Source organism: Protopterus annectens, chromosome 9.part0, assembly GCF_019279795.1.
Source record: "Protopterus annectens isolate FY-2018-M chromosome 9.part0, PAN1.0, whole genome shotgun sequence".
NCBI classification, from domain to species: Eukaryota; Metazoa; Chordata; order Ceratodontiformes; family Protopteridae; genus Protopterus; species Protopterus annectens.
This window is the reverse complement of record NC_056743.1, coordinates 966,399,454-966,418,371: the sequence shown is the minus strand read 5'-3', so window position 1 is coordinate 966,418,371 and position 18,918 is coordinate 966,399,454. Positions and strand designations below refer to the sequence as shown.

Below are 18,918 nucleotides of genomic sequence, written 5' to 3'. Positions count from 1 at the left end.
ATGGTAAATCCTTGCCTTCTTGCCATAAAGCACATTCCACTTGGGCAGTTGCTTCTTTTGGTGGTTTCTACAAGGGTGTTGATGCCAGAACCTTCTTGGAAGTGGCCACTTGGTCCTCTGTACACAACTTCAAGTGCTACAAATTTGATGCCTTCTGGTCTAGGACTGCTTTGGACAGATCAGTCCTCTCTGGTCTCCTGGACAGTTGTTTTCTTTCTTCAGCTCTGGGAATCACCCATCACTCATGAATAATGCAACAGTGATTTCAATTAAGTCATAGTACAGTTGTGTAAGAACTTTCCATAACACTAGATGTTCTGCTGGTCACTGTCAGTATTCCTTGTCTCCCTCCTTCCCCTCTACTCTCTTGCCTTCAGATCACACACACAAAATATCCTTTCTTGGGGGAGTTTACTACTAGATCGAACTACATCCCTCCTAGCTTGAGCAGTTTTCCTGTCTGTTGTGCTCAGGCCACTGGCTGGGAAGATAGTCTGTGGATCTCGCACATGTGTCCGTCCTTATACACTGATTCACATGAGCTAAGTTCACAGTTTGGGCATACGCCCTCAAGAAGGTAATGCAGTGAAAACCCATCTGTTATGAATACTGCAACAGTGGTCAGTAGGACATCTACTGTTATGGTAAGTTCTTACAAAACTGTACTTTGTTTTACTGTTTGTATTATCCACTGCACCAGGGGTATTCACAAAATGCCTAGCTCCAAAGGAGGGTCCAAGGACAAATAGTCATTGCTTACAGCAGACTTTATTATATTCACATCTTTTCATATTTCTTTGATTGCCTTATCTTTGCAGACTATTTCCTGCTTACAAGAATCTTTAGCAACTGTTCAGAAACTTCTCAAACTTCATGTTAGTCTGGGTTTTCAAATGAACTTTCATCTCATCCCTTCTCACAAAATAATTTTCTTGGAATGTTTGCTAGATTGCAGCCTTTCTTCCTTTTAGACAGAGTTGACATGTTTCAACAGTTCTTCCTGATTTTTATCGGTCAGTGATCCATCTGCAAGTGTGTTTCTCATGGTTCTGACGTAGATGACATCGATGATTGTAATGCTTCTGCTGACCATACTACACACAAGGAAACTGTAATGGTACCTCAGATCCATCTGAGTTCTGCAGGTACATTGTATCCTTTCAGATCCCAGTTCTGGGAATTGTAAAGAGGGAGATTTGATGGTGAGTAGTCCAGATAGCTTGCAGTCTGGGTCTTCCGTTCTCCTTTCCAACACCTCTCCAGTCATTCACCACAAATACTTTAGACCTGTCGTGGGGAGAGGTTTTCAAAAGGATAAAAATGCAAGCTCTGTGGAATCCTGTCTACAGGCAGACAAAGCACATATATGCCAGAGATGTTGGCAGTTATCAACGCTTTGAAGACCTTTAATCATCTGTTATCCACAGGACCACTGGAAGTGTACACAGATAACACCACAGTGATGTGGTACATAAAAGCTGGGTGGGGTACCACATCTTGCCGTCTTTTCAAACTTGCTATGATAGTCTGGGAGGTTAGCCACGCAGCTCTGTTTGACTCTTCAGGCTTCATACATTCTATCAGAGCAAAACTTGTTTGAAGAGAAGCTCAACAGAACCAGGTCAGACGTTATAAAATAGAAACCTCATCCTGGGACCTTGTAAGAAGTGCTCCAGCTGTGGGGAATACCTCAAGTTAATCTGTTTTGTTGTCTGTGCATTCTGGAAGTTAAAGAAATTTTGCTCCAGGACAGGACTCCTTGGATACAGGCTTGGAGGACAGAGGTCTTCTCATTCCCATTGACTGGAATGTTCCTATGTGCCTTTCCACTGATTTCCAGGGTTCTTCTAAAGATCCAGAGAGGCTCTGCAAAAATAGAGGTGGTGGCTCTCTTTTCGCTAAGGCAAAGCTAGTTGTCCCTTATTTTCAATCTGGCCAAGGACAATTACTGCAAGCTCCCCCACTAACTGGGTTTACTCACATAAGAATGGAAAGTTTGATATATACCCCACTATGAAAACTCCTAAACTTAACTGCCTGGTTGATAGTTTTAATACCTTTTGTGCACCTTTTTTCTGAGGGTGTGCAGCTGATAATAAAGGAGGTGAGAATGCCTGCAACAAGAAAATCACAAATGTTATGTTATTGGAAAAGATTTTCTTGTTGGTGTTACTCCTAGAACTAGGATCCTCTTCAGTCCTAGTTGCCTCTGTTTCTCGATTATCCATAAGTTACCGTCCAATGAGTTGTATTCTTCTGTTAAGGTCCATATGTTGACCATGTTTGTCTTCCCTTTGACCCTCTCATAACCATTCTCAAGTTACAGTATTTGAATAGGGTGTTAATACTTACCCAGCTAGGAAAGAGGTGGCCATTCCTTGTGATCTGAGCTTTGTACTTGAGAAGCTCTCCTCTCTTTGAACCTTCTAATCTATCGATCTTGAGGTTTTTAATGTGGAAGGCTGGTTTACTCTCATATCTACTAGGAGAGCATCTGAGTTAAGGTCTCTTGTGGTGAGTCAGCTCTACCTTGTTTTTTTTTTTTTTTTTTACAGGGACAGGATTTCTTTAAGAACAAATCCTACCTTTATGCCTATTGTGTTATGAGTTTACTTTAAGCCAAACTCTGTGTTGTTCCATACCCTAAAACAAGGGAGAGAGTATTATTCACACACTAAATGTCCATAGGCAGCTCAGATGCTACCTTGACAAAATTCAGGAAAGCTGATCAGCTGTTTGTCTCCTATAGAGGTAAGAGAAAAGGATAACCATTGTCAAAACAGACTTTCTCCAGGTAGTTGTCTCATGCTATTACCTTTTGTATTCAGCATAGTAAGTAAATCACTTCCAGGCAGGGTTACAGCTGATTCCACAAGTGTTTGGCTTCTTTGCAGCTTTCTGGAAATGGGTGGACTTGAGAACTACTCTAGACAAAGCACTGTGAACTATCCTTTTCCAGGTACAGAAATGCTTTGCTAAGATCATTCTCTAAGGGCTCCTGGAGTCTTAGTTTATGGATCTCATAACTTTTTTTTTTTATTTTTCCTCTAAGCTGTAGGAATCTATCCATATAGCTTAGACTACTGTAACAGCGATCTATGTTTGAACATCGTACAGATGTGTAAATAAACTTACATTAACAATAGACGTCCTGATAGATCACCGTTGCAGTAGCCTCGCCTCCCTCTAGCCCCCTTTCTTGCTTGTATTTTAGTGTTGTCTGGCTGTGGATTTTTCCATATTTTTGTATATAGTTACTGTTTGGTTTGTTTCTTTGCATTATTTTTCAGGGCTCTTGCCACTCCTGTGCAAAAAAATGCTCTGAAATTTTTTGCACTCAGTGTCTTTTTAATGGAGTTATGCTCTATTTCCTGACAGTTGGAAGGCACCTTTAGCTTTTGGAAGCTGACCAATTGCAGTGGAATAGGACCCCATATAGCTTAGGCTAACCTCAACAGTGATCTGTTAGAACAGCTGCAGTCACAGCCAAGTTAATTTCTGCCCTGCATAACACAGTAACACACTGCTCAAACTGTGAGTGTTTAATGGAATTACTGTGGACAAGAAAGCATCTTCCTGCTTTGAAGATGTTTGCTAGCCATCAAATTATTTGATACGTGGGAGTAAAACTTGCTTTATTACTATGACATAGATTCTGTACCTGAGCGAGATATGAAGTGAGCCCATTTGCATTACAGAACTATTTCTACGTGTGATGTTTCTCATTTGGTTTTTGGATACCTGAGAACTGCTTCATACCAAGTAGACATCTTTCCTTCCACTGAACAAAATAGAGGTTGAGTTTGGGACCAGTATCATTTCTGATAGAAAAAGCAAGCTAGTTTGTTTCATTGGTTGGGGCTGTAGATTCCTACAGTGACATGATAGGCGAGTTATGAAAATAACACACACACGTGTGCCGCAGTTAACACACAAATGATTCACATTTCTGTGCTAAAGGCAACAGTTGAAATACTTTACCCTTTGTGAATTTCTATTTAAAAAAAAAGAGAAAAAAAAACTGTTTTGTTTTCCCATACCTTGCTGCTCTGCGCAAATCAGTAACTTATCCCTGCTGTAATTGTAATGGTGTGGCCATATAAAACATCCTAACGTTTTGCAAATGTTGCTACTTGCAAACTAAGTTATGAGCTTGCATTATTGATACAGTCAAGTGACTAGAGTGTCATGCATTTTAAAATGCATAACTGAGGTGGAGAGGGATGCATTTTTTTCTTTTCAGTTCAAAGGGTTATGGTTATGATGATGTAGCCTGGTTCCAAACAAGTTCATGAAAATGAAAACTAAAGTTTTTGTGTATGTATTGTGAACATTATATGGCCACTGGCATTTGTTCTTGGTCTTCACAGCAGTGGCTTTCTGAGCTAAGCTTCTGTCATTCTTGCCTTCTTTGGTTTGACTCACTTTCACTGTTTCTGTTGCTGGAAATCTGAGAAAGTCATTTCTGTAAAGTTAACACCCTACTTCTATTAGCAGCTGCTTTGTTTCTTCTTTTGCCATCTTGGAACATGTCATTTGTAGTGTCTTATTAATGTATTTAATAACCAGGTGAGAAGGCTGATCTATGGACTCCTTTCAGCTGCATCATGGACCCTAGGCATATGGCACTACCCAAGTCATTTAATTCCAATATGTATATATAGAAGGAAGTATGAAAATTAACATTAAATTTGCATAGGAATAGCATTTTGAAAAATAACTGCATGGTTAAGAAGAGAATCCATTGGAACTTGACAGATTTGGATAATGTCACAGGAGGATAATCACTAACTCCATAAATGATGGCAATAATTGAAAGGAAGAAATTACATTTAATGAAAAATGAGTGAAACAACATTCTGCAAGGGTGTCTTAACAGGTGAACCGCAGGAGTTGAGAATGAAATTCCTTAGCTACAGAATGAGTGGATAGATTTTGAAAAGAAAACTATTTTCCAGTTTGGTTGAAGAGCTTCCTTTGATAGGAAAATTGTAATGAACTTGTTTGTTGAGGTGCAGTAGGAGATCTGGAATTAGAGGTGGTGTCTATGTAATAACTTTTATTATTATACCTAGCTGTGTGCTTGTACTTGATTTTTGACTTCTGTTTTTGAATTTTGTTTGTGAGCTTCACTGTTTGTGCCGTCATAAGTGGCACAAAGGTCCACTATGATCAGTAGACATGAACATTTCTGTATTATTTTCTTTCGGTTTTAATTAGAAAAGTCTGTGTGCCTAGTTTGTCAACCTGTGTGTACATAGTACAGTAAGTTGCAGTCAGCCCACTCTTTTGTTAATTTGATTTTTGGAGGAAAGTGCACCAGTATCATGTTCAAGTTAATGTGGTCACCTTTTTGTCTCAATTTTTTTGTAGATTGCTGGACTTCGTTTTGTGTTCCTAATCAACCAAGACCTAATTACACTGATCAAAACAGAAGCTGCCAAGATGAGCCAACAGTGACATTTTTCCAGCAGGGTGCTACCGTTGTAATAGGAACTGCTTAGGAGGAGGCAGTAGCTATTGTCCCAACTCTTGCAGACTGTTACTTTGCGACAGTATGTTTAGTCTTTCAGAGAAGACCAGGGGAGCTCTTAATCACTGGTTCTCATTCCACTTCCATAAAGGGAGTCCTTTCTTCAGCCAGTTTACTGTTTTGACTCATTTTGATGGTGTTCTTACTGTCTTTATTTATGCACACCTTTCACTGGGGAAAATACATTTGCTTTGAAACAAATTGGTAGTAAGCAGTCTCTGCAGGATTGCGGTTCTCAACTTTCTCTACTTGGATCTGAATGGAATCTTGCATAGTCGGAAAGTTTTTTTCTTCTGTGATTGTTTTGTGAAGCTGTGTTAATTGTCAAACACAAATTTCGATCAGTTCTCTCACTGTGTCTTTAAAGCAAATTAATATTAACTGTCTATGTTGTCACACAGATTATGCTTAATAAAACTCTTTCACCGACTCTTTTTTACTGAGTATTTGTAATTGAATGCTTTTTAGCATAGTATTCGTTTCCACCAGGGGCCCTGTCCTGTAATGATTGTCCTTTGTGCAGGCTGCAAAGTCTGCATAAATTGCCACATGTGCAGAAGCCACATACTAATCCCAAATCGCACATGAATTTTATTCCCTGCAATTTTCCAAATGGGGAAAAGTGTCGTCTGACAGGAGATTGGATACTGTGGCTCAAAAGTACCCGAGCTGTAAGCATAGCTTCTTTACTCAAGGGCAACTTTTTTTTTTTATGCTTCTCATTGACAGTATATTTTGGAGTATTAGTACTTCTGCATCAGAGTGTTTATCGCCACTGATTCTATCTGCAGTTTCTGCTACACTTTTAGCTGAATTATACCAGTGATAGAATGACAGGAGCCCCCATTTTACTTTTTTGTAGAGTTATGTTTATTCTATTTTCCAGTTTTGGTGGGCTTAGACTTTGAACCATCATTACCCAGTCACCTGGGTGGGGCTGGGGGTTATTGTGTCATAACATTCTTGTAGATGCCTACCTCCTCCAATTTGATAGGGTCTAATGATGGGACTGGCAGCATATCAACAGGACTGGTCCTGATTTGGCCAAAGAAGCCTTTGCAGTCTCACAGCAGTCAGGTAGCAGTGTTTTTTTCTGCTTTTATTGTGTCCCACATATTTAGTCATGTGTTCCCTGCGTCAGTGCCACTGAAGCTGTGTACCCTGTTACTGTGCAGAAATGCTACCTGCCTAAGACCTTGACTCTGCCAAGTTTACACTTAAGCAGTATCCTGTAGTGACATTCAGAAAGCTGCGACTATGCTGACCTCATTCCTGCATGTTACTGATGTTGTCCTTGTTTCACTGTTGCAGTCATCACCTGTAGGATGTCCTTCAAGGATGCATCTGCAGTCCTTACAAATGGGTTGTCCTGTCGTCAGGCAGCCCTTCGGTCGGCCGGATTCCAAAGTCTCGGTCTGGCTTCGGCTGGTGTCGCACTTCACCCGACGTCATAGCTGCAGTTATTCGGGTATAAAGGCATCAGCCGACGCCATTTTCCTCAGTCTTTCTTGCCGCGTGGCGCCCGAAGCAGAAGCTGTTCGCAAGTGCCGGTCGGTCAGACCCAGAGATTACTACTACCGAATACTCGACTTCTAAAAAGCTAAGTACCCCGTTGGGGACTCTTTCTTGCCTCAGCCGATGTCAGAAAAAGTGAATAACTGTTTAACTTGTGGGAAACAAATACCTCATAAAGATTTCCACTCTTACTGCTTACCTTGTTTAGGCCCAGACCACGACATAGCAGCTTGTCTAGCCTGTGCTTCCTTTAACCGACGGACGCTTAGACGTCTGTCGGAATTTGCTGAGCAGTTTTTCGGCTCTGATTTTGCTTATATTATGCCGTCGGATCCTCCGACTTCACATATATCCAAAAAACGCAAGGAAAAGGACAGACACTCGCGGTCCGCGGTTTTGGCCGAAACCGCGGTTAAGCCAACCGCGAGTGTCTCGGTTTCGGCCGAAACCGAGCAAGCGGTTCTTCCTTCAGCCGAAAGCTTACCTTCTACCGAGGCCTCTTCCAACCTGGTGGAATCGGCTTCTGAAATCCAACCTGCAGTTGTGGTTTCTCAGGAATTATCAGACACTATTCCCTTGGATATTTCAACCCCTGTACATGGAGCTGCTAGGTCTCCTGCAGCCATGTCCATTAAGGCCTTTGCCAGGGCTAAAGCAGCTAAAGCTACTAAATCTGTGCCTGTTAAGACCCCCTCTCACAGGCCTAGCTCCAGTTCCCAAATGCTTAGTCTAGCAGAGGATCTCATTTCTTTAATCCGGGGATCCCAACCTCACCCAGACAGGGCCTCTCACCCACCTCCAGAGAAGAGGCCTAGAGCAGAGCCCCCTGAGCCAGTTTCCACTGATGATTCCTCTGATTCAGATAATACAGACCCTCCAGAGGCTCCTTTTTCCCCTTATGAAGACTCTGATGCTGAAGAGTCCATCCCTTCTGCCTCTCCGCTTGAGGAATTTTCCTTTGGGGAAACCTTGCATGCTATGAGGGAACAATTTCAGTGGCAGGGCCAAGATTTTTCAGACTCCAGAAAAAGGCTTAGAACCTTTTTGCATTTACCACAACATAGGCCTTTAGCTATACCTCCAGTTCTTTCTGTTGTAGATGATGCATTTAATGATGCTTGTACTGCTCCTGATTCTCTTCCTCCGGCCCCTGCTAAGCCCGATAGGTACTACAGGGTCCCGGATACACATCACCATATATATAAGGCTCCTTTTGCAGATCCCGAGACTATCTCCCAGGGTCCTAAGGCTGTAGCAGCTACCTCTGCCAAAAACCCCCTCCCCTCTGAAAGGGAATCCAGGTCCTTAGAGAGATGGGGTAAAAAAGTTTACACTTCTGCTACTCTTTCAGCTAGAGCATTGAACTGTCAATTCCACATGATCCAGTATCAAGAATTTATGCTAGACCAGTTAACCAAAAAGCTGTCCTCAGATGAACCATTAGACAAAAAATCTGTTCAGGAAATGGTACATAACATTCAGCAGGTCAGTAATCATTCTTTAAAATGCAGCTATGATGCACTGGAGGCTTCCTTTAGATCAGCCATGACTGGCACAGTTATCAGAAGGCATGCATGGTTAAAAGAGCAGTCCTTACCAGACCATGTGAAATCAAAATTACTAGATGCTCCCATGGACAAGATCAATTTGTTTGGCTTTCCTGCACAACAAGTGCTGAAGAAGATGGAAGAGAAGGCAAAATCTGTCCAAACAGTGAAAGATTTCTTACAGGTCCAACCTCCAAGGTTTAGCAGGCACTGGCCCTCCAAGAATTGGTCCTTTCCAGACTCCTCCAGAGCCCAGAGAGGCAGGAATAGGCGTTCAAGAGGCCGAAATCAATCCAGGGGTGCCTACAGGGGACGCCAGTGGCAGGGTAACAACCAGCGAGGTGCAGCCACAGACACAGCCACCACTACTACTACAGGACAATCACAGTGACTTGGCTCTAGCACCGCCTACCAGGGAACAACTAGAAGCACCCTTGGGCGGGAAGCTAGCTTTATTTTCAGTAAACTGGCATTACATCACAAGAGACAAGTGGATTTTGCAGACAATAGACCAAGGTTACAGGTTTCACCTCCATACTCTACCAGGGAAGAGAGGAATGCCAAACCTACCTCCAAATCAAAAGGCAGAAGCTCTACAACAAATAACTCAATTATTAAAAATGAGAGCTGTGGAAAAGGTACGATCTATGGAGCAAGGACGGGGATTTTACTCCAGACTCTTCCTGGTACCAAGAAAAGAAAGCAAATGGAGACCTATTCTCGACCTGTCCGCTTTAAACACATTCATCATTGTTCCAAAATTCAAAATGCTGACCCTACAGCAACTTCTTCCCATGCTGGGCAAGGAGTCTTGGCTGGTAACTCTAGATCTCAAGGAGGCATACCTGCACGTCCCCATACGACCAAATTGCAGAAGATACCTCAGATTTCTTGCAGGATCAGAGCATTATCAATTCTCAGCATTGCCCTTTGGCTTATCTACTCCACCCAGAGTGTTCACGAAATGCCTGGCATCAGTAATTGCTCATTGCAGGCTCCAGGGAATCCAAATTTACCCTTACCTGGACGACTGCCTGATACAAGCGGACAACAAAATCAAGTTAGCAGAAGACTTGAAAAGGGTCATTTACCTACTACAAGCCCTGGGATACACAGTCAATATAAACAAGTCAAGGCTGATACCATCCCAAAGGATAACCTTCCTGGGTGCAGAGCTGGACACATCGAAGCAAATGGCATTCCTAACAGCAGAAAAACAGGAGCAACTCCCTCTATACTTCTTGGCATTAACAAAGCAGAACCATCCATCAGCAAGAAAAGTCCTGCAAGCCTTGGGTTTCATGGCATCCTGCATAATATTGGTTCCACATGCCAGACTGCATATGAGAAAGTTACAGTGGTACCTAAGGAATTTATGGTCTCAGCACAAGCACAGCCTAGAAACCCAAATTCCAATAATTCCATGCCTGAAGCAAGAATTCCAATGGTGGGCTCAGGCCTGTCAATCAAACAAAGGATTGCCCTTCCACAACACTCAACCAAGCCAAACCATCACCACGGATGCCTCAGACCTCGGTTGGGGGGCCCACATGCTGGACAAGTGCATACAAGGCTTATGGACTCAAGACCAGCTGCACCTACACATAAATCAAAAGGAAATGCTGGCAGTAAAACTGGCAATTCAGACATTCAGACCATTTCTTCGACAAGGTCAACTGTTGATAAGGACAGACAACACCACAGTTATGTGGTACATCAACAAACAGGGAGGCACACATTCGTACCCTCTATGCCGGATGGCAATGGACCTCTGGAATGTGGCCCTGAGTTACAACGTCCAGTTACAAGCAATTTTTGTACCAGGAAAAGAAAACATTCTAGCAGACATACTAAGCAAGACTACCACGGATGCCCACGAATGGATGCTGCATCCGGACATCTTCAAAACCATTACAAGAAAATGGGGACTACCTCAAATAGACTTATTTGCATCCCCACGCAATCACCAACTAAAGAAATTCTGCACAAGGACGTACCACCCACTTGCTTGGAAGGTGGACTCCCTATCTTTCAGTTGGAAAAACCTGACAGCATATGCATTCCCACCACTTCCTTTGATGCACAAGGTGCTATTGAAGATCAAAGAGGACCGTCCAAGGATCATCCTGATAGCTCCAGACTGGCCAAGACAACATTGGTACCCATTACTGAGGAGCATGTCTCGGGAACAAATATGGCCCCTACCCCTTGTTCCCTTGCTGTTAACACAGAACAACTACAACACCCTGCATCCAAACCTGAAAACGCTGCAGCTAACTGCCTGGAACATTGCATAAGAACAAATAACCCACATTTATCCCAAAGGGTTAAAGACATTATCTTGGAGTCTCGCAGACCCTCAACAAGAAAAAATTATTCAGCAAAATGGAAAAGATATTCCATTTGGAGTAATGAAAAAGGAGAGAATGTGTCACAGGTAAACATAGCCAACATCCTGGAATACTTGGCAGAGCTCTTCCACAAAGGACTGTCCTATTCTTCCATTAAGATTCATGCATCAGCTATTTCAGCAGAATGCGACTTGGATCCTCCAGTCTTTTCACATCCTCTGCTCAGGCAGTTTCTGAGAGGAATTAAAAATGTAAAACCTCCTAGGAAGCCACCATTGCCAGCATGGGACTTGAACTTTGTGCTAGAAAAATTGACACTCCCTCCTTTTGAACCAGCAGCAACAGCAGAATTACAATACTTATCATGGAAAACTGCTTTCCTACTGGCAATCACTTCAGCAAGAAGGGTATCTGAGCTACAGGCTTTAATGGCAGTACAGCCCTTCCTGATCTTCCATCAAGATAGTGTCCATGAGAACAAATCATACTTTTATGCCTAAGGTGGTCTCCAAAGTATCCTTGAATCAGGCTATCCACCTACCTACATTCTTCCCCAACCCACAGAACAGGGGAGAAAGACTGCTGCATACCTTGGATGTGCATAGACAATTACGCTACTACCTGGACAGGACAAAGAGCAATAGAAAAACTGACCAGCTACTGGTAGCATATGCAACAGGAATGGAAGGAAAAGCAATTTCAAAACAGACAATCTCTAAGTGGATAGGAAATTGCATTAGATTTTGTTACTCCTACCATGGGAAGAAAACTCCAGAAAACATCAGGCCTCACTCTACAAGGGCTACAGCCACTACCACAGCTTTTCTTCGAGGATTGGCTACCAAAGACATTTTAGAGGCTGCTACTTGGAGCTCCGTGCATAATTTGCCAAGCATTACAATTTACCTTTATACTCTAGATCCCGAGCAGGTTTTGCCACTGCTGTTTTGCAAGGGATCTTAACTACACCATAATTTCATTTCTCCTCCTCCCCCAGTTTGGCTATGGTATTCTACCCATTTGTAAGGACTGCAGATGCATCCTTGAAGGACATAGTACAGTTTTGTACCTACCATAAATGTAGATGTCCGATAGGAATGCATCTGCAGTCAGGATTACCCACCCTCCTTCCCCTCTGTGGTACTCCTAGGGTATTTGCCCATCTTGTAGCTAGCTGGGGGAATCTATTATGGTGTATTTGTTTGTATATATGTACATACATGCTTATTTTTTTGATTTGCGCTCTACTATTTGGAATCATTTGCATTTATCCAAATTTAGCCTTCCTAGAGGGCACCTGGCATCTGGGGCAAGAAACACTGAGGAAAATGGCGTCGGCTGATGCCTTTATACCCGAATAACTGCAGCTATGACGTCGGGTGAAGTGCGACACCAGCCGAAGCCAGACCCAGACTTTGGAATCCGGCCGACCGAAGGGCTGCCTGACGACAGGACAACCCATTTGTAAGGACTGCAGATGCATTCCTATCGGACATCTAGATTTATGGTAGGTACAAAACTGTACTTTATCCCTGCTGTGGTAGCCCTCAGCCGGCCCGAATACCAGAGTCAGTGTTTTTGTGTCGGCTGCTGTCAGGTCATCAGTGCTATAAAGGAAGGCAGCCAATGCCATTACATCAGTCTTTCTTGCCATGGAGCCTGTAGCAGAAGCAGTTCACAAGTGTGTCAGTCTGACGCTACCAGAGTTTGAATTACAGCTGAAAACGTCTAAAGCTAAGTACCCTGTTGGGGATCCTTTTTTTCTTGCACTAACTGATGTCCGAAAAAGTTAACCGTTGCCTCATCTGTGGAAAGCAAATACCACACTGAGACTTCCATTCATAATGTCACTTGTTTAGGCCCAGACCACGACATCCCCCATTGCTAGTTCTGTGCCCTGTTTAATGCAAGAACCATTTGTCATAGAGCTCTTATTGTAGCCAGGTATTTTCGTCTTCTGTCTTAGCATTCCAAGATGGCGTCCTTAAGCCAACAATCCATAGACATTCTGAAAAAATGTAAGGGTAAAGATAGACACACACCACACAAGGCCAAGCCTTCCAACGACTCTACCGCTAAACAGGTTGTCAGTTCTCTGGAATTCAGTGAGGTGCCTTCACAGCCCTTGATGCTTGACTCTCTATACCTTCGCAAGCCTCTACTAAGACCTTTATGGAGTCCAGTATGCTGCAGAAATCTTCTTCATCTTCCAAGCCTTTGGTTGTCTCTGTCTTGGTTGGGTCTGGAGCCGTGACGCTGGTACCGGCTTCCAAGGAGGTTTTTTGCACTACCGAATTTAGACAAAAGACGTCTTCTCCTCTGTTTCAGACCGATGGATGCTTTTAGGCTCGAGGCAAGGCCATTCCTAGGAAAACTACCTCTAGCTACCATTTTACTCCTGCTCCACTGCCCCAAGCTCAAATGCTTAAAATGTCGGAGGATCTTCTCACCCTTATCAGGGGTAGTCAGGCCACACCTAAAAGGAAGAGAGACCTTTCTCCTGAAATACTGACAGAACAGGATTCTGAGGAGTCTGATTATTCAGATTTTGAAGATGAACAACCTCTTCTAACTGCTTATGAGGATTCAGATGCAGATGAATCCGTTCCTTCTGCCTTTCCACCAGAAGATCTTTCCTTTTGGGGAAACCCTTCACACCCTCAGGGAACATTTCCACTGGGAATCCCAGGACTTCCCTCAGTCTAAAAATGACCTGGCCCAGCAGAGACCCTTGGCCATCCCACTAATCTTAGAGGTGATTGTTGATGTCTTCCATGAATCCAGCTTAACTCCTGATGCCCTCCCACCTGCTCCCAGAAAACCTGACAGGTAGAGTACCAGATTCTCACAAATACCTGTACAGAAGTCCTGCTGCAGAGATGGAGGTCATTACACAGGGACCAAAAGGAGCTAAGGCTAGTTCTGCAAAGAATCCTATTCCTTCTGACAAGGACTCCAGAGCTCTAGACAGATGGGGTAAAAAGTATACACCTCTCCAGCCTTAGCTATCGGAGCACTCAACTGTCAGTTCCACATGTAAAATATCAACACACTTTGTAACTATTAAAACAAAAGATTTCAACCTTTTCTGACTGTGCCACTTCAAAAGAGTTAGCAGATTTACTGCACTCTACTTGTCAAGTGGCTGAACACTCATTACACTGTGGATATGATGCCTTAGAAGCCTCAAGCAGGGCAGCAGTGTCAGGATCTGTCATCTGCATGGTTGAAGGAACAGCCTCTCCCTGTTCATGTCAAATCTAAATTACTTGATGCACCCTTGGATAAGGACAGCTTGTTTGGAGTAAAAGCAGAAGAGGTGCTTAAAAAGATGGAAGACCTAGCAAAGTCTATGCAAACAGTAAAATATTTCCTTCAGGTACAACCCCCTAGGTTCAGCAGGAATTTTCCCTCAAAACACTAGTCCTTTCGTGCACCTAGCAGACGGGGGGGGAAGGTAAGCCCCACAGGGACAGACCACCCAAACTCCTGTCCCAGGGACAGCAGAGAACCAAACAGTGGACCACTTCCACTCCGAAGGCAGGGAGTTGTAAGTCATCCTCTATGGCAAAAACTCTGTGACTCCCTCTCCCCCCCCCCTGCCCTCTTTTCACTCACCACTAGGAGGAAGGCTTTCCCTCTGCAAAGAAAATTGGCTTTCTGTAACAAAGGACCAATGGGTCTTAAAGATCATTTTTCAGGGATACAAATTCTCCTTCAGCAAACTCACAATTCGAAGAGGGTACCCAGACTTACCTCCAAGTCATTGGGCAGAGGCATTGAAACAAGTCCAAACTCTCATATCCCAAGGGGCAGTAGAACCTGTCCCCTCAGATCAAACTGGCAAAGGTTTTTATTCCAGACTATTCCTTGTTCCCAGAAAGAGGGCAGTTGGCACCCCATCCTGGATCTATCCATTCTGAACACCTTCCTGGTGGATCCCCAAATTCAAAATGCTAACTTTGCAGCAGCTGGTGCCTATGCTGACAAAAATGCCTGGTTTAGTTACCCTAGGTCTAAAAGATGCCTACCTCCACATCCCCATAAGGGAATCCTGTAGGCAATTCCTTCGCTTCAGAGCAGGCTCACTATACTTTCAGTTCTTTGCACTACCCTTTGACTTATCTACTGCTCCCATGGTATTTACCAAATGCTTAGCCCCTGCCATAGCCTTTTGCAGACAGAAAAATATACAAATTTACCCTTATCTGGATGACTGCTTCATTCAGACAGATTGCAAAGAAAAGCTCCTCAAGGACCTCCTCTTTGTCAAAACCCTTCTAACCTCCTTGGGGTACAGCATAAACGTGAATAAATCAAGGCAAACGCCCACCAGGAAGATCATTTTCTTTGGAGCACTACTGGGCACAGCATCCAAAATGGCCTTCCTATCCCCAGCAAAGCAGAGCTTTTTGCCTCTATTTTACCCAGCTGGCTTCCAGAAGTCACCTCACTGCGAGGAAGTTCCTGCAAGCCTTTGGGGTACATGGCATCCTGCATCCTAATTCCTCTGGCCAGGCTTCACATGAGAAAAGTTCAGTGGTACCTAAAGAACCTTAGTGTCAGCTCTCTTAACCTCTAGAGACCCCTTTCCCTCTGATCCCCTGTATAAGGGCAGCGTTTCTCTTGTGGGCAGGGGCCTGTGCCCAGACAAAGGTCTTTCCTTCACCCTCCAACCGGGCAGACCATTACCACCGACATCTCCGACATAGCTTGGGGTGCTTACCTAGAAGGCAGGGGCACCCATTGCCTTTGGGATGTCCAGCACCTTCCTTTACACATCAACCAGAAGGAAATGATGGCAGTACAAAAGGCTCTGACATCCTTTAAACCCCATCTCAAGCCAGGAGTTCTTATCAAAACACAGCACCACAGTAATGTGGTACATCAACAAACAGGGGGAGAGACCCAATCTCACCGTCTGTGCAAGCTAGCCATGAACCTCTGTCTGACTGCCTCTTCCATGGGACTACACCTGATAGCCCAATACCTGCCAGGGATCAACAAACTTACTGGACCCCCACGAATGGCAGCTCCACAGAAAAATCTTTTTACAAATTACCCAGGCGTGGGGGACTCCGGAAGTGGATCTCTTTGGTTCGCATCTCACCCATCAGCTGAAAATATTCTGTACCAGGGAGTATTACCACATAGCGTGGAAGGTGGATGCCTCGACCCTTGGAACACCCTCTGTGTATGCATTCCCTCCTGTGCCCAAGGTACTGATCAAAATAAGGGAGGAGAGACCAAAGGCAATCTTCATTGCTCCAGATTGGCCCAAACAACATTGGTACCCCTTACTGCGCAGCCTGACCTTACAGCCTCCCAGGCAGCTTCTCCTGATCTCAGACCTCTTAACTCAGATGGGGGGGGGGTGCTGCACCCAGACTTGCAGACTCTCAAACTATCAGCATAGCTAATACCCTAAGGGCAAACACGGAGCCCGTTAAGCAAACAGGTCCTAGACATTATCACAGAGGCCAGAAGGCCCAGCACCAGAAAATCTTAATCAGGAAAATGGAAAATATTCTGCTCCTGGAGCCAGTCCAGATGGGGCAATACCTCACAAACCTCCCATCCCTCTTATCCTGGACTACCTAGCCGAGCTACTTAATAGTGGCCTCTCCTTCTCCTTTATTAAAATCCATGCCTCAGCCATTTCAGCTCATTTTGATACAGAACAGCCCCTGTTCTTCCCATCTTTTGATTAAACAATTCCTCAGAGGGGCTTCTTAATATCAGACCTCCCAGAAGGTCACTTGGGACCTGAATTATGTTTTGGAAAAACTAACTTTACCACCCTTCGAACCTGCTGGTTCAGCAGAACCAAGATACCTCTCCAGGAAGACTGCTTTTCTCCTAGCTATCATCTCAGCCATAAGGGTTTCAGAACTTCGGCACTGATGGCCATTGAGCTCTTCATCATCTTTTATGCAGACAGGGTCTCCTTGAGGACTAATCCCTCCTTTATGCCCAAGGTGGTATCTAATGTAACTCTCAACCAGGACATACATCTACCCACCTTCTTTCCTAACCCTCAAAACAAGGGGTGAAAGAATTCTGCACTCACTAGTTGTGAACAGCCCAGATACTATCTGGACCATACTAAACCCTTCAGGAAAGCAGACCAACTACTTGTCAGCTTTGCCCCACGGGCAGAGAGGAAGCCCATTTCCAAACCATTTCCAAATCAATATCAAACTGTGTCCATTTCTGCTACAGATTGCATGGGAACTGCCCCCCCCCCAAGTCTATTCGAACCCATTCCACTAGGGCAGTCTCCACTTCCAAAGCACTCCTCAGAGGGTTTTCCACCAGGGACATCCTAGAAGCAGCCACCTGGACTTCTGTCCATACCTTTACCAAGCATTACCACCTACCTCTATTTTCTAAGCCTAGGGCAGGGTTTGCCTCTGCAATTTTGCAGGGCATGCTGACCCATTCCTAGGTCTCTTATTAATCTTACCACCCCTCTCCTCAGCTTTGAGAATCCTCCCACAGGTGATGACTGCAACAGTGAAACATGAACAATAGTACACTTACCATAAATGTAGATGTTTGAGTGTATTCACTGTTGCAGTCCTGGTTTCCCACCTTCCTTCCCCCTTATATCTTCTTTCTTTAAGAAGACATTGTTTCCAGCGATGGCTTTTAGCCACAAGGACCACTTTACCATATTTACTTGGGCCTCTGACTGGTTAGGGCATGAAAAACTGATGTAATGGCGTTGGCTGCCTTCCTTTATAGCACTAGCAGCCTGACATCAGGCAGCAAGTGACAGCAGCCAACACAGAAAAGCATTGACTCTGGTATTCGGGCTGGCTGAGGGGTACCATGGCAGGGATAATCCACAGGCAATGACTGCAACAGTGAATGCACTCTAACATCTACATTTATGGTAAGTGTACACAACTGTACTTTTTATGTACAGTGGTGTATCCCTGCTTAGAGCAGTGCTTGTATCAGCCTCGTGCATAACAAATGCATTGTTGTAGTATTAGAATGCTCTTTACCCTGCAGTTACTTTAGTTGCATTCTTGTTAAAATGCACTGTCAGCTCTCTCTGGATTTTACTAGTCATTAAGCCCAGATATCCTTTCAAACAGGGTGGCTTTACCCTTTACTTGAAGCAACTGCCACTGGAGTAAAATGCATGTATCCCTATATGTTTTAAACCCTGGATCATGTTAAATGCAATGTCCACAGGAATGATTTCCTTCATTCCCTTGGATAGCTTTGATGTGAAACTGGTTGAAATCTATTCAAGTAAAGATATTTGATCAAATGCCAGTACTGTTCTTTGGACTGGAGTTTATAAGTTTGTGCTGAAACAGTATATTGTGATGCTAATTTATTTTAGCTGTTATTTTTAGCAAAATGTAAATTGTGAACAACACATTTTGTGAGTGTGTTTATATATATATATATATATATATATATATATATACACACACACACAGTAGAACCTCTGTAAGTTGACCACTGGTCAACATAAGGAACTAGGCCTATTGTACTGATACGCACATATACTTTACTTTCTTGTACAGCGTTTATCAGAGAATATCCTACGAAATCATACATAATCAAAACTCAGTAAAATTATGCATATAGTATCATAGAAAATACATTTACTGTTTTCTCATAGTTTAGTCATTCTTTCTGAAAAAAGTAAATCTTGGTCTGTTTTCTTATTCTTATTACCTCCTGAAAATAGTACTGAACAACAATTTCTTCACCTTCGAAGACCAAATTTATGAAGAACTGAGAGGTGAAGCCATGGGAGCCAAAATAGCTCCCTCCTATGCAAACCTAGTGCTAAGCTCATGGGAAACAACTCCCTGACTAAACCCAGTGGGTTCTACAATGTAGCACTCTTCAAGCACTATATTGATATGTTTTTCCTGTGGAAAGGCACATGGGATGAACTGGGACTTTTTCTAACTGAAATTCCCCGTGCCATAAAAAAATTTTT

The 18,918-nt window shown here is 43.6% G+C and overlaps 2 protein-coding genes across 3 annotated transcripts in view; one reads left to right on the top strand and one right to left on the bottom strand.

Annotated features, from left to right (window-relative positions):
* Positions 1-5,962, top strand: part of MCRS1 (microspherule protein 1) — a 1,081,536-nt gene extending 1,075,574 nt beyond the window's left edge. The window contains exon 18 of the mRNA XM_044083711.1: positions 5,374-5,962. Coding sequence (XP_043939646.1) covers positions 5,374-5,460 — 87 coding nt within the window. The 3' untranslated portion in view covers positions 5,461-5,962. The remainder of the gene's footprint in view (positions 1-5,373) is intronic.
* RASEF (RAS and EF-hand domain containing) overlaps positions 1-18,918 on the bottom strand; it is a 1,118,741-nt gene that overhangs the window by 484,892 nt on the left and 614,931 nt on the right. The window lies entirely within an intron of this gene.